This window comes from Pempheris klunzingeri, chromosome 23 (genome assembly GCF_042242105.1).
Source record: "Pempheris klunzingeri isolate RE-2024b chromosome 23, fPemKlu1.hap1, whole genome shotgun sequence".
Lineage (NCBI taxonomy): Eukaryota > Metazoa > Chordata > Actinopteri > Acropomatiformes > Pempheridae > Pempheris > Pempheris klunzingeri.
Genome location: NC_092034.1, coordinates 5,661,225 through 5,677,363, shown reverse-complemented (window position 1 = coordinate 5,677,363; position 16,139 = coordinate 5,661,225). Strand labels below are relative to the sequence as shown.

At 41.7% G+C, this 16,139-nt stretch overlaps 2 protein-coding genes and 1 non-coding gene across 3 annotated transcripts; 2 read left to right on the top strand and 1 right to left on the bottom strand.

The window, feature by feature from the left end:
• The first annotated feature begins 121 nt into the window (after positions 1-121).
• pfdn2 (prefoldin subunit 2) lies at positions 122-3,900 on the top strand. The gene is made up of 4 exons (XM_070854611.1): positions 122-233; positions 1,480-1,568; positions 2,379-2,502; positions 2,670-3,900. Exons 1-4 carry the CDS (start codon positions 153-155, stop codon positions 2,853-2,855), a joined length of 480 nt encoding a protein of 159 aa, XP_070710712.1. The 5' UTR covers positions 122-152; the 3' UTR covers positions 2,856-3,900.
• A 952-nt stretch (positions 3,901-4,852) lies between these two features.
• Positions 4,853-4,934, bottom strand: trnas-gcu (transfer RNA serine (anticodon GCU)). The gene has a single exon. It is a non-coding gene; the product is annotated as a tRNA-Ser (tRNA).
• Positions 4,935-5,274: 340 nt separating this feature from the next.
• b4gat1 (beta-1,4-glucuronyltransferase 1) lies at positions 5,275-7,638 on the top strand. The gene is made up of 2 exons (XM_070854957.1): positions 5,275-6,609; positions 7,196-7,638. Exons 1-2 carry the CDS (start codon positions 5,506-5,508, stop codon positions 7,385-7,387), a joined length of 1,296 nt encoding a protein of 431 aa, XP_070711058.1. The 5' UTR covers positions 5,275-5,505; the 3' UTR covers positions 7,388-7,638.
• Positions 7,639-16,139: the final 8,501 nt, after the last annotated feature.

Here is a 16,139-nt window from a genome sequence, read left to right as displayed (position 1 = left end):
AATGCAACGCCGGGGATAAAAACTGCTGATACACATCGAAGAAGAAGAGGAGGACCCGTCCTCCCAAACTGGACTGTATTTTCAAACAGGCGCTCACATGAGTCAGCCCCTCACGTCCAGCCTGGGGTCCTTCTCAGCAACACCCTTCCAAGATGGCAGCCAACAGTAGCAGCACGGGTAGCAAACCCAGCAACAGCACCGGCGGAAAACAGTCCGGTCCGTCTGCCGAGCAGGTACCGTCACCTCCACCTCGGGCTGCTTCAGTCCGCACTCTCACCGTCGTGGTTACTCGGTCCGGTCAGGTGAAGCTACAGCCGCCAATCTGACTCCCGCAGCTAGCCGAGGCTAACGTTAGCTTCCCCATCGCCACCATCCGGCCATCGTTTCTGCTTTCTCACCACAAAACGTTACAACTGAAGGAGGACATGAACATTATCCGCCTTTATTAAGCCTTTGTCGCTGGTTTGTGCTTCTGATAAACAGCTTCAGGTGTAATTAATTTCACTCACTAATGGGACGGTGTGATTTAGCGAATAGGTCCTTTTAAAGACAGTGGGAGCAGCTATTTTTATCACTGAAGACCACCAAACCATGTTTCACTGAAGTCAAAGCACAGCAAGTCCTACAAGTACTCAGATCCTGTATGCAAAAGTAGTAATACCACTGTGCAATACACAATAATACAAAGGCACTGTATTTAAAGTGCTGTTTTTGTAAAAGTAGAGTTACTGTCAGGGAAATATACTGAAAACAGGGCTGCAATTGGCAAATATTTCACTTTATCATTAGTCTGCTTATTATTTTACTGATTGATCAATTAATTTGGTCTCGAAAATGTTAAAAAATACTGAAAAAGGCCCATCACAATTTCTAACAACTATCACTGATAAATTAATTTGTCTTGTGTAAATAATGCTAATATATTCAACCTACAGTGACATAAAATGGAGAAAAGTGGTAAATTACTAACATTTTAAAGAATGGAACTGGTAAATATTATGCTGTATTATGATATAAATATAATTTGGGGGAGCAATCAGTTATCAAGATTGTTGCTGATTTTAATAAATTTTTTGTCAACTAACTAATAAATGTATTCGTGTCATTTCAGCTCTTAAAGTATCATAAATTACTCATGCAGTCACAGTCTAATATTACACTACTGAGTCATTATTACTGATGCCTTAACATTTACGTTATTACTACTGAGTAGATGCATTTTAAAATAATTCATCATGTTATGTGAGATCACACGTTTAATATGTAAAATCTTCATCTGCAAAGTAAATGTAGCAGAGTCAAATGTGAAATAGTTGTCTCTAAAATGTATATGTATTCTGTGACTTACTCAGAAACAAATTAATAATGAGTGACATTGTTTAATTGATCAGATCACTGAACTCAGATTAATACACGTGGTACAACTTCTTGTGTCTGTGTCGCTGCTGATGGATGTATGTGTGTATATTTGTGTGACAGGTGGTGGCAACATTTCAGAAGATGCGCCAGGAACAGCGCAGTATGGCGTCTAAAGCTGCAGAGTTTGAGATGGAGATCAATGAGCACAGGTTGGTAGCAGATGCTTCCATCTCCAGAGAGACATTTCCTAAAACAATCTCTCCTGCTGACTCAGCCACCACAGATCTGACATTGACAAAAATCTGTCCTAGCTTTGATATCTTGTTGAAGTAGAACTCTAGTATTTTTAGACATCTCAGCATATTTTGGGATCAAATCACTAGTAGGTCCAGTAGATCACCTCAGCTGGCAGCTGCAAACCAGCTTCACTGACTTCAATTGCTTTGGCCTTCAAAGGACATCCACTAAAAGTGCTTGTTTTTGCCACTGAGGGGTCAGATTGTTATTAAAAATGTCTGACAGCATTACAGAAATGAATCCTACAGAGAGAGACCTGTAAGATCCTTTTTGTTTAACCAGAAACGGCCACAGTTATAATCACTCAGTTCAAAACAATCCAGACTCCACTGACAAAAACAGTAATTTTACCTCACAGAGCAGGAGAGTTGCATGTTCAGTTTCTGTTACTTTAGTGTTTTAACATGTTAGTTTGGATCCGAACTAACTCTTTAAAACACCAAAGTCATGCAACGACACCAACTAATGAACTAACCAAGCCAGCAGTAGACCAGCAACTCCCGTGTTCTATCAGGAAAAATTACTGTTTTTGTCAATGGAGTCTGGTGGCTCTGAAAAGAGCTCTTTCTGGATAAGCAAAAAGGATCTTACAGGTCTGTCCCTCCATAATATAACTTATTGTCACCAGTCATTTCGAACCTAAAATCTGAGTTATCCTTTAACTCCAGTGTCTAAATGGAGTCACTTTCAGTCTTTGACGTCACTTTGTTTCCCTCATCCAGCTTAGTAATTGACACCCTGAGGGAAGTGGATCCTTCGAGGAAATGCTATCGTCTAGTCGGAGGAGTGCTTGTGGAGAGGACGGTAAAAGAAGTTCTACCAGCCTTGGAAACCAACAAAGAACAGGTGATGGATGGGAAAGGGAAAAACAAATGTGCTCGTACATTACCTTCAAATGTCAGGAGCAAAACGAGGCTATTAGTGCAGGAACACTTTCTTCTAATGGCTGCATAAATTTGGCCTTTTAATCCACTAATACTTTTTCTCTTTTCCCTTTCACCCACTCCCCGCAGATCTCCAAAATTATCGAGTCCATCAACACACAGATGCAGTCGAAAGGACGGGAGCTGACAGAGTACAGGGAACGCTACAACATCCGGTTGGTGGGCGAGGGCGAAGCAGAGGGCCAGTCACCAGCGTCTTCCAGGGACAGCGAAGGAGGCGGCTCTAAAAGTGGAGCCGGCGTTTTAGTGTCGTAGTTTGTAGCAACAGGGGGCGACGGTAGGGCCTTGTGATTTCTGCAGTGCTGAAAATATAACTTGAGTCACAAAATCTAGGTTAAACAAATTTGGACTTTTCACAGGATAACTTTGGTTTTGGAGATTGAAATTTCTGCTGAACAATAATGCACTCAGTATTGAGGTACTCTGACACACAAACAGTACACACAGTGCTCTGTTTATGTATGTTCAGTGTGAACACTAGTGGGTGTAAAAAGTAAACTTGTTTGTCTTACATTTGCCTTTCAGTGACTCTTTTTTTTTAAATATTGTCATAAATTAAACTAAATTCAAGTACTTGTTTTAGTCTTGCACTCATTTACACATGAGACATAATTTTCCAGGGTGCTGGGGTAAAATTTCAAACTCAAAGAATAATCTCTAGAACATACAAGACGGTTTAGAAATCCAAACTACATCATAGTGAATTTTTAATAAACATGCTTTTTGTAAATTAGCAACTTAAAAATTAGGGAAAATAACAGCTAATTTCATGGGGCCCTAAAGTAGGTTGAGCTTTGCAAACACGTCACCCTTTGCCAAGGCAGCACAGGTCCTGGAAGGCGTTTTGACAACATGTGTTATGAGCATGAACAAGAGATTATACTGTAAACGTGTCGCTGTGGATCAAAATGAATCTGTCGGCTTTGTTCGCCCTCCATCTGTGAAACGTTTTATTCGGGCCTTATAAATTTGTCCTCACATGTAAGCCACACGCGGCCCAGCTGCTGGTTTGTGTTCATAAAGCAGATGTGGGGTCAGGTAATATTCAGCGGTTACTAAAGTGTATGCTACGACGTTACGAGGACTCAGTGCAGCCGCCACACCTAAATAATAACTCCCCGTCACTGAAAACACACAAAACATCTTCTGATCTGTAGCACATGCTTTAGCTTGGATTGGTTACATTAATTTGTTATGAAATGCCGTCTAGGACCTGATGTGCGCTGCCCACGCTGTTTCTGTAGTTGTAACGACAAAAATGTTTTTGTTAATGGTCATGAATTAAAGTGTCACAATTGTGCTTTTTGTGTGGTGTCTTGAATCCTTGTTACGATGTGGACTATGAAGACCTTACGACACATCTGCTGTTTCCAATCTAAAATCACCTCTGTAATACAGTGTAATCAGTTTTGGGGTTTCCATCTTCCTCCCAGATTTGTCTGTCTGCACTGGGGGATGAAAATTAAGGTCTAATTTATATTTTCATGGGACCACAGCCTTTGCTTTGTCTACACATAATCTCTCCATACAGGCAAAATTCAAATTCATTATTCTCTTGGGGATTAGGGCAAAGCAAATGAAGGCATCTATCCTGAAGATTTTTTAAGACTTATCTCCTTTTACTGTGTGTTTTTGGGTAAGATGAAGATGCTAAAAATGCGTGAAATGTGTTTTTGCATTGATAGGTGCAGTAATTGTACCTTGAGCAAGGCACATTTACCACTCAGGCTATTAATGAATTAGTTAATGCAGGACCTGACTAGACAGTCCCTTTGGTTAAATCTATTCCTTATGATGGGAATGTGATGAAGTGAAGCTTTGCACTTCCGCTGTGTTCAGCTGCAGTGTTGCCTTTTGTTACTCTGGCATGTTTTCTTAATTGTTTTAGTTTTGTCTCATTTTCATATCAACTATGAATAGAAAACTGTACGCCAATACTGCGCATCATAAATATCTATTGCTTCTATTCTAGATAATTTAAGATAAAAACTTTATCAATCCTGAATGAAATTCTTTGGCCAGATATTGCTCAAAATTACAAGAATACAAAACAATAGAGTACTAAATGTAAAGTGTAAAGGAGTAAACTGTAACACCAGTACCAACTAAGATAAAAGATACATTTGGAAAAACAGGCAATAACTGAATATGGTATTTACCCAGTGAACAGAGCCAATAAGATTGAGTATTCAGAGTATTTGTCACAACTATGTAAATATAAGAGGAAACTTTTAGGAAAAGAAAATGTTTGCCGACGAGGATGGGATTCGAACCCACGCGTGCAGAGCACAATGGATTAGCAGTCCATCGCCTTAACCACTCGGCCACCTCGTCTTATGGAGTCACTCACACTGGCAGCTACTATTTTATAAAAAAAAGTCTCCACAATTGGTGTATTTACTTATTTTTCACGCCTTTACTCACATGTGAACTGACGAAGTGGTGAAAATGGCCCTTTACTCTCACCCGTGACTGTCAGCGCCAGTCCAGCTAACAGCTAGCAGCCTCCATGCTAACAGCTACCAGGAGCGGATTCGGTGCCGCCATTACTCCAGACATTACGGTTATTACGCATCTACATGCGCCGCTGTCGCAGCAGCAGCAGTGCAGGATGTTAACAACTGTGAGGGGCTTTGATGGAGATCACAGACACTGGGTTGGTTGCGTTATTTTATTCGTGCTGTCGAGAGCCGAGTGAACATCTGGGCGACTAACCAGCGAAATATGCGATCGAGTATCGGCGGCATTTCCAGCCTAGTTGGCTGCGGTGTTAGCATTGTGATAGCAGCGTAGGTAGCGTTGAGGCTAGCTGGGACAGAAATAGCCAGCCCTCAAGGAAAACTGCTGCTCCGGTGTGTGGACCTGCTTTGAGTACAGAAACTGTCCGGTTTGTAGCTTCTCTGGAATGCATCTCTCTAAGAAATGTTCCGTCTTCAAGGTGGTGCTGAGTGCTCTGCTGATCGTGGCGCTCCTGCAGCTCATTTACCTGTCCTTCTTGTCCAAGTTTCACGGTAAGCAGCAGCGGTACCGGTACTCTGAGCTCTTTGGAGGCTCTGGGACCAAGAAAAATGCGCACCCCGAGAAGAACTCTCGGAAGGAGCGCCTGAGGTACTCGCTGTCTACTGGTGGGATCTTTGACAACAGCGGTCAGTACCGGGTGTACAAGAACTTGATCAAAAGCGACTTCACCACTAATCACAAACCAGGATCCGACCCCAGCTCCAACGTCCTGGCTTTAGCCACACACACAACCATCAACAACCTGCACTACCTGGAGTCTCTCCTGGAAAGGTGGCAAAACCCAGTCTCTGTTGCCATATTCGCACATGGGCAAGATGTCAAGTTTGCCACAGCTCTGGTCTACGCTCTCAGCTTCTTCTGCCCTCAGATTCAATCCCTGGTGGACTTCCACCTGGTCTGCCTCTCCGGGGAGATGGCCAGTTTCCCAGAGCAGGACCGTGAGCACTTTGCAGGGCTTGAGGACTGTGCCTCAGTGTTCTCCAGACTGGAGACCCACAGGGACAAAGACAAGAACTATGCCATCAGTGGAAACGTCTCCTACCCCAACAACCTTCTTCGTAATGTTGCCCGAGGTGGCACCGAGTCCTCCTACGTCCTGGTCATCGACATGGACATGATGCCGAGCGCTGACCTGCACCAGCAGTTCCTGGCGTTGATCACAAAGCGTGAGCCAGTGAGTGACGAGGTGTTTGTCTTACCCGCCTTTGAGATCCGCCATGCCAGGAAGATGCCTGCCACCAAGGCGGAGTTGGTCCAGCTCTACCAGGTGGGTGAAGTCCGGCCGTTTTATGAAGAGCTGTGTCCTCGCTGTCAAGCCCCCACCAACTACTCACAGTGGGTGAACAGCCACGTCAGAGGGACGGGCACCCTGGAAGTTGCCTACACGCTCACCTGGACGGACCCCTGGGAGCCTTTCTACATCGGGCCTCACACTGTGCCCCTCTATGATGAGAACTTCAAGCAATACGGCTTCAACCGCATCAGCCAGGTTTGTGCTGTTACAAACAATTATGTGTGAAAGTTCACTCTAACCCAAGTCTGATAAAACCAAATCCAACTCCAGTCCACAAGTTGAAGACCAAGAGATGTGGGTGAAAGCTCTGGCAAAAGCTAGAGACTGGGACGGGAATGTGAAAGAAGCCAATAAGTTTTAATCAAAAAAGCAACATTTCAGTCGTATCTACTCTCTTTTGCAGGATTAACAGGACAGTAACAGATGGTATCTTACCTCAAAATAAACATTCTTTTATTGTCTCCTCTTTTCCCAAAGCCATTTGAAACGTGAAATGCAGAACCAGTAAGTCACTGAGCTCCAGTACAACAGGAAAAAAAAATGGAATCAGATAAATGTTCATGCTGTTTGGAGCCATAAAGTAATGGTGCCGTTATTTACCGTATAGTTTGGAAGGAGGTTGATTTACCAAGCAAGGAAGGTCAAAGAGTATGAAAGACACTATTGAGTTGCATTATAAGAAGTGTAGGATTTAATGCTTTTGGTGTTTGGTCCATACTAAGGAATCAGGAGATCCACCTCCACGTCCGCATTCTCATCATGTCTTTCCCTCTCCCTCCAGGCTTGTGAGCTCCACGTGGCCGGATACAGGTTCTCGGTGCTGAGCTCAGCCTTTGTGGTGCACCGGGGATTCAAGATCCAGGGGGAGTTCCACGCCAGAAAGGACGAGGAGAACAAACGCAACCGGGTCCTGTTTCGCAGCTTCAAAGAGGGCCTGAAAACCAAATACCCATCCTCCAGCCGACGGTGCTGAAGGAAGATGCTGAAATCCGTCTTCTGCAGCAGTGATGGACGTACATTTGTCTCATTTTAACCAGATTTAGCCTCCCTCGCTGCCCAAAACATCCTAGTTTGGCTGATTTCTTCTGATGATGGCACAGAAAGAGTTTATCTAATCCAACTCGTGGGTTTATTTCTAGACCCTCTGAAAGTGAGCAGCAGGGAACTGTTCTCTGGGGATTTCTCAGAGCGTCCTGCTAGTTGGGACTGAAAGGAAGAAATGATTCAAGATGGGAGAGCTGGCCAGCAACTCATGAGATTACTGTTTTTTTTTTAATAATTGCATATTTGAAATCTTGACAGCATTTGAACAACGTTAATGTTAAGGCACGAGTCGCGTTTTCTATTTAAAGACATTTTTCAGCTCGTTTAGATACAAAAATAGACTCAAACATGTCCCAAACTCTGTCCCATGAGACAGAGTCTCTACATATTCACTCAGAGAGAAAGATCCTTATTTCAGTCTATGTAACACGAAGTTTAAGGTTTTACATTTTCATGACAGCTGATCAAAGATTGCCTTGCTCTTAAAAGCCACATTTAGCTTTCTATCCCAAAGATAGAACCGTGAGATTACAGCTTTACGCAAATGTAGTTTAAAATGAAATGATACCGGCTGTAGCAGGGGGAAGAAAAATGCAATTAATGTTGCTCATTTAAATTCTGGTTCCACACATTTCTGTAGGATATTTTCAGCTATTCGACTACAATAATGCAGTGAAACAAACTAGCGTGTCCTTTTAAATGTTGTGCTCCGGCCACCAGATGGCAGCAGGCACCCGAGGGTTGGGTGCAGCTCTGCAGTTCATTGTTAAGAGTGCCGTAGTTGTGGAAACACTACAGCAGAACACAGGGATTACACAACACTGATGTTGTTTGGCGCTCCGGGGGATGTGAATCCACTCTGCGCCACAACTGTCAGAACATTTCAGAGGTTTTCAGAAGCCTACGAGTGCTTGATCCTGCCGCAAACTGTCTGAAGAGATCATACCGACATTTCACAAAGACAACAAAGCACTGGGAAACTTTATGTATGACACTATAATTTCGCCAAGACTGTGGAAAACTACTGCATCATAACACTGAGGATCTGATGCTGTTAGAATATCTAGAGTTGGAGTTTTTACCTCGTTTAGTTGAGTATAAAATTGGGCCAGGGGGCCACAGGTACTACTGTAGCATACTCAGTGTGTGGATAAGATAAAAAATATGGCACAATCAAAATGTAAACCACGAACAAAAGCAGCCTGTGGACATGTTTCTCTCATGTACAACACGTTACTCTGTAACCTACTGCTACCTACAGTATTAAACCTTGACTAGCACTCTCCTCATGTCTGTTCAGTGCAAATGAATATAAACAGCATATTTACTGCAAAGTTTGCATCTACAAAAATGTTTGAAGTGTTAAGTTGTTATGTAATTGTTGATTTTTAGAGAAATTTCAAGAAGTTTTCCTTTCTCACTTGTAGTGTTTATGATATTTATTGTGAAAATGTTTTCCCATAACTGGATATTGGTTGAACTGTTTTTTTTTACCCCTAATGACCCCAAGCAGGAAAACTGTAGCACGAAAATGTGTTTGGTGCGAAAAATGAACATTTTTTGTTTTAGAACCACTACAAAATATCTTTTATTGCTATTTTTGGAGCAAGGTCAGTTTCAACAGATGTGATGACGTGGTGTGGTGCTTTATTTCTCATGTGTGTTTTCCTTACTTGAAAATACATTGCCTTTTGTATTTATTATTTTCTTTTGTGTTCACGAAATATAATGCCTGATTTGTATTGTTGTAATTTCTATTAAAACCAACTGGATGACTTTTATTTGACCCATTACTGTCGCTCATTGAACAACGTCCTCATGTCCTCATGTCCTCATGTCTCAACGTATCACTTAGTAGGAGGAGAAGCTGAGGACAGGATAAGACAAGAATAACAGCTCTTAATGTCAATGAAGGATGTTCCTAACAAACCTAATACAGCAGAGTTCACTCATTCGGGCTTAAACTGTGAAGTTATGCAAGACTTTGTGGGGTTTTTCCATTCGCAGTGAGAAAACCTACAAGATATCAGTGGGAGTATCGCTCACCAAGCACTTGACACAGTTGACATTAACCTGTGGTGTAACATGGATTAAGATGGGGGTTTAAAGGCATCCCTGCTCCAACAGCATGTGATGGGTGATTAAAGGGTGAGTCGGGCCAGCATCCAATTAAAAGCTCCTATTAAGTAAATAAGATCTGTATTAAAGGAGTTCTCAGTGAGGCTCCAGTTTGATATGGACCAAATGACTGACTCCTGCAGTTGCAAACCAACAGCTACACCATCCGAGTGACCCACTAATATCCAATGTAACAGTCAGAAATATCTTTTAAATCACTTCTCAAAACTAAAGTAAAGAAGCCTTTTTTAACACTGTTTTATTGCCTTATGTCGTATGTTACTGAATATAATCCTTGAAAACGTTTGGATTTTCAACATAACCTGGTGTTTCACCTACACAGTCACTCATGTAAACCAAAAATATTCTAATATTTGAGGTGAAATGACCCTGTCGTCACATTTGTCTCAGGCTGGACACCCAGTGGAGCGGGCTGCAGCTAGATTGACTGACATGGGCGCAAAAATGAAAAGGGGGCGGTTTTCTGTTCCACTCTATGTCTGGTGTAAACCCGCCATCATGAAGGCGACCATCATCATATCCTATTAAATATGATAAAGGCCAGTTGTTGAAAGTTGATGTCGAAAATCAAAAACAATATGTTTGTGTAGTGTTGAACAGTGAGCCGGCCACCTATTAATAAAGTGGAGCACGTGTGACACTCAGCACTTGATAACTTGTCTGAGGCCCTGTGGCATTTTGTGGCTAAGCCTTCATTACCTGGTTCAGTGATGAACCTGGCACACGAGAGCAGCTCTATGCTCTGGCTTCAGATCGGTTTCCACGGGGCACACCGAATCATCTTCCACCGAATCAAATATCTGGTACTTTTGCTTTTTGCTCAACTTATCACTCCTTTCTTTTCAAAGATGTGCTCGTAAACGATATTTCTTTGAGGAAGATAATGCATCCAAAAAACTGTTAGGGTTATTAAAGTTTTTTTCCACTCTGTCGAGCTACGTGAGGATAAATAATGATAAATAAATATACAAAAATCAAAAATAAGATTTTTTGTATTTTCCTGCGACATACAACAGCATGTTTCGTCTACCCATGGAGGTCAATTCCTTCTCCCCTTCGGCCCGAGTCCTGGGTGTTAATAATGTGGCAGAAGGTGCAGAAATGTTAGGAGGGGGGTGGCTTGTGTGGATCAGGAGAGTCAGGTTTGGTGAGGTAAAGTGGGGTTTATATCGACAGCTTTGGGGAGTGGAGGCTTATCTGGGTCAGAGAGCTTTACGACATAAGCAATTAGGGCTGCCCTCTCTTGTGTAGGCTAGCAGGAGGGAGGCCTCCCGCCATCTAGATTAGCTGCCCTGCTAAGGCCAGGAGAGCTCCGCGGCTTCTGGACGGTGGAAGGAACCAGCTGGAGGTCGAGATGAGCAGGCGGTGGGGGGGGTTCCTTCGAAATGAGGGGGAGGAAAGGGTGAGGGTAACGAGAGCAAGGGGTCAAAACACAGGCGCTGTAGACCTACAGGCCGTTCTGGGTCAGTGAATGGATGAGCCAACGACCCACACTGAAGAAAGGAATTAACAAATAGAAATGTGGTTGTTTGTCCACTGTAGCATGTTTAACAGCAGTCTGAAGGGAAAAGGACTAAAGATGTTTATGCCACTCAGCTTAACATCAGTGATTTCTTCTAATGAGCCACTTGACTGGAAGGATTTACAAATGATTAGGCCGAGTGCTTCAGAGGAATGGTTGAGGAGGTCTTTACAATTATTGAACAAATGATTTGTTGACTCAAGTGTCACAAAAGGGATTTAGAATTAAATCAGAACACTAATTTAGAAATAGACTACAATAACACAATATTGTACTTATAATTAGTTCCAGCAGGTCTGTAACAACTCTGTCACGCAAAAATTAAAATATAAGTCAGTGTGAACAGAGGGAAATGTAACAAATGCCAAAATCTTTAGACAACAATACAAATGGACAATTTACCACTATGTGCTGATCTTTACTGATGAGCTAAAACACCACCTCCCATGCAGGCTGAAACAAATGTTGGGACAAGTTAAAGGCTGTAACTACTAGTTTTTTGTTCTCGATTAATCAATAAATTGCTTGCTCTACTGAATGTAAAAAAAAACCCAGAAAAATAGTTGTTCAAACGAACATGATACAAAATTACACTTTATAATGATATAAAACAGGGACACACAGAAAATAGTGATGTGTTCATGTCTGATAACAAATGATTTAATCAATGATCAATGATTAAAACATATGATCATAACAGTTAACTGTTTCAGCATTAGAAGAGTTGCAAGATAAAGATCATCTCTGTTCATCATGTTCATATCAATAAAATGACAAAGTGTGAGTAAAGCAGCTTCTTATTTTACTGACACTGTGACGGTTTAAGCAACGATTATTTCATTATTGGTTCAGCTTTATTATTTTTATTGGATTTTATTGGATGGAATCACAAAATAGTAACTAAAATGCCTTTAAAAATTTCCCAGAGCCTGGTTTGACACATGCAAATGCCAAAGAACTGCTAAATCTATAATATGTGGAGATATAAATAGATATAAACTAGACAGAAGCAGCAAATCGTCATATTGCTTGAATCATACAAGGTTTGGCATTTTAAGTAGAAAAATTAATGATAAAACAGCTTCGGGTAAAATGCCCCTATACATGTAGTTTTACATGTTAAGCACATGCAGGCGTGTTAGCTGGGAGCTGATGGACACAGTTGTTCTCGTTGAGACAATCCCAACAACAGACTGTAGCCACACACTGAGCATGTCTCTCTCTGAGATACAGCCATCCGTTTCACTTAAACAAGTGAAGGCTTAACTGCCATCAATGCCAGCTTTGGGAGAAGTTACCTGTCTGCTTACTGAAGAAAAAGCCTCTCAGGCAGAGGGCACGTATATCACTCTGCCTCTAAACCTGGAGTTCTTGGATGACCAGGCTGCCCGCATTTTAAATGTATCCCGTAAAGCCAGACTATCCAGGCTGGAGGACAGAAGTAATGAGACGTGACACTGCCCGGGGGAAAGAAAAGGAGGCCTAACAGATAAAGGTAATCCTTCTCACCAAGCTAACGCCTCTTAGCCTCCCACCCCTGCTGTCACACGAACCCAGCGGGAAAACACACACTGGAAACCCACATAAAGACAGAAACACACTCACACAGGTGAGAAATCGTTAAAAGTCATCATGCTTGCAATTAAGCTACGACATGCTGTGCTGTGGGGAATTCACACACGTTGAAGTGCTGAAGCATGTCAATCATCAGCACACACACACACACACACACACACGCGTGCATTAATTCTGCTACGATCGATGCACTAATACAAGGCTCATTTATCAGTAATTCAGTAGCAGATGATGGAAGCTATGATACAATTACCCCAGTGTTTACACAACAAGGACTGGGTGATTGCCAACAACGTCTCAAAGATCAGTGTGAGGATTTCACTGATATTATCATACCTTGATCCTGCTGTGACAGAGAACGTATCAAATACATTAAACTGGTTTAAAAAGATCTGTTAAAAGCAGCACTAAAGTTTCAAGTTAACTTATTTTACTATAAAGAAGGAACTGTCTTGATACCTACAAACCCGGCTGACCACTTACTCTGTTTAATATAGCAGCTGTAGTACAGGAGATTAAGTGGGATTTTAATGACAGATTAAATTTTAGTTGAGCTGTCGGCCCCTGTATCAAAGGATCGCACGATGTGACTTTGAACAAAATCAATATAAGCTAGTAGTGAGGGTGAGGTTTTAAGTTATCACTGTTTGAGAGTTTTCCTCTGGTTAAACCAGGTTTGATGCCATCAAAGTCAATGGGAGAATTGGTGAATAGTATCTTAACATTAATAGTAACAGCATGAGGTGTCCCTGCCAGCAGACTAATTCAACTATTAGTCTACTGACTACTAACACTCTAGTGACTACGAACACTCGGCTGGCGTCCCATTTCCACTAATTCAAAGCAGGTTTTGAGTTAAGGCGAAGGCTGTATGCGTGCTAATACTTTTCGTGTGAGTTGATGATGGACACTAATGTCCCATAATGCAAGGTGCAAAGGAAAGGGAGGAGCTGCTCAAAGCTGCCAAAGAAAATTAAAAGAAATCCCCAAGTTTCAATACGGTTTCACTTCTTGTTAGTACAAAAATACAAAGAGTTTCTTGAAATCTTGTATAGTAACTGTGAAAAAGTATTGTATTCAACAACATTCAGGCTCTGATCAATACTGAGTACAAAACTATAACTCATTAAATGCATTACTGTTTGTTTTAGATATTACTCAATCAACAAAAAAAAATGTATTTACATTTCTTATTCTTATTCAGTATCACCAAAGTGCGGTCGAGTGTCTGATGTCGGACTGCATGACCACAATGTGTACATGTTTTGGTTCATGAGCGAGATGATCCTCTCATCAGTTAGTGCGGCTCAGGGGTGACACATGTTGACAGATGTCACCATAAACAAGGGGCTCCATCCCCCATGTTTTTACACATCATACAAAGTGACCATGGCGGTACGTATCTCTCCCTCAGCACGCCCCCTCGTAACAGAGGGGTCACCAACGGGCACGTTTGATTATCTGTGCTCCAACATGACCTGGCAGTGTTAAAAAACCCTGAAAATCATAATTATGACGCAGTGTCACTTATTGTAATGGTGCACATACTCACATACTCAGTTGTGGGGCTTAGTAATTGCTTTACTGTGGATATGTGACTATATGATCGCTATAACGCTATGATGTTTCTTCATGTTTGCCTAGTTTTGTAATAAAGTTAGACCAAAACAGACACATTTATTGTTACTTGCTGACAATACAATGTGTTTTCTTTGTAAATGTTTGACGTCCTTAATTTTCACAGCCAGATTCGCTGAACATGAGCCGCTGTTTACGCCTGCTTTTCAAAATAAAAGAATTTAATCTTGTTTACTTTTGCAATATGTGGATGACTACCTTGTGTTTGTTGCTCATATTGAGGTTTTTGTGATTTATAACCACACACAGTATGGCCCAAATGTTTTATATTACAAACTGCGTCATCCTTCAACATTATGAATGCTGGTCGTCATGAGGTTGGAATCCAGGATTTCTAGAGGGGCTTAGTGCAAGAAGTAAATGGCCTTGATCATTCATTCCTACCAGAGTGCCCCAATGCCCTGCCCACAATCACTGCACATGATATTAAAAAGGAAACACACTCCTCCGATGCACCACCACCATATCAGTGACACGCCCATGCAGACACACAATCCCAGTTTCCCTCTAAAACACATCACATCCTCTCAAAGCTTCGTCCCACCTGACAGCTGAGCGGTCTTCCTGTTGAGGTCCTGAAACCGTCAGCACTGCAGAGGGCGAGGATGGGCCGGGCTGGGCCGGGCCAACCAACCAGAGAGGATCAGGGGGACGTAAGTCACCAAAGCAGGAATTAATGAGCATTATAGTATTAGGTAAGAATAAGTCCCACCTTAAATCCCTCAGGATTCCTAAACAACTTGAGTAACACCTGTTACATACGATGATTGAGGGAAGCAGAGGAAGAGGAGGTTTATATGATGAAGCAAGACAGGTGGTTTGATACGAGTACTGGGCAATATATTCAAGCAAAAGATGGTTATGTGCTTCATTTCATATATGAAATTACAGATAAACCCTTGTAGGTTGTTTTCCAACTCTTACATACATCTCATACATTTCACTGTTTTTTGTGTTTTTTCATTATTATTGCAAACTCACACATAGTTTGAAATAAAGTGTATACGGCATGTGAGCGCCTCCTTGGTTGTGTTGTTTTGTGTTAGAAAGTCAAGTTTAACTAAAAAGCACAGCAGTGAAAGCCTTATGGGAAAAATAAATGTATGAGAGCAGCAGAGGACAATAAAAGAGCAGATAATGAGTAACAAACTGGGTACAAAAGAGAGTTTGTGAAACAAATTTTCATTTTCACATGAAGAAAGACTACATAAGATAAACTCTGCAGTTCCATCACTCAAAATAAATGTCAGTTTTTAGTTAAGTTGCCCTACAGTGGCCTGAGAGAGAGTTCAACTTATTTAACACATATTGAACATGATCAACAAACTTGAGAAACACGTAAAAGTCACTTGGGCCAAATAATAAAAAACAACTCACAACAAAACAGTAACACTACATTTCTATAATTTCACCTCATCGGATTCCTTAAAAAGCCGCCAAAAAATTGTCGAAAAATAGTCAATTTCTACTCTTCTATTGTTACATCACTTCCACTATTCAAAGCTCTGGGACCACAATCAGCAAACAACAAAACAAATAATCCAGAGCGAGCAGTGATTCGCAGAGCTATTTTTTTAAAGGCTTAAATTAGGGTTTGCCAGCTAACCGTGAGCTTGTAGTAAGCTGATCCGTCAAACAGCGAACATGATACTGTCTGGGGGTGGTTCATTGTACTGGAAGGGACAACAATCCACAGGCTAAAGGTACCTGGAAAGAACATCTCATTACACAAATAACCTTCAGACAGCTTTTCATTTCACACCTCCAAGTGCAAAGGAGCTTGTTGCTCTGACTCGCTTATTAGATC

What these genes read in the sequence shown, in the direction of transcription:
- pfdn2 (XM_070854611.1), top strand. Translation starts at nt 153, where the DNA reads ATGGCAGCCAACAGTAGCAGCACGGGTAGCAAACCCAGCAACAGCACC. An exon ending in ATGGAGATCAATGAGCACAG is followed by an intron (nt 1,569 to 2,378) that starts GTTGGTAGCAGA and finishes TCCCTCATCCAG; the next exon opens with CTTAGTAATTGACACCCTGA. An exon ending in TGGAAACCAACAAAGAACAG is followed by an intron (nt 2,503 to 2,669) that starts GTGATGGATGGG and finishes CACTCCCCGCAG; the next exon opens with ATCTCCAAAATTATCGAGTC.
- b4gat1 (XM_070854957.1), top strand. Translation starts at nt 5,506, where the DNA reads ATGCATCTCTCTAAGAAATGTTCCGTCTTCAAGGTGGTGCTGAGTGCT. An exon ending in GCTTCAACCGCATCAGCCAG is followed by an intron (nt 6,610 to 7,195) that starts GTTTGTGCTGTT and finishes CTCTCCCTCCAG; the next exon opens with GCTTGTGAGCTCCACGTGGC.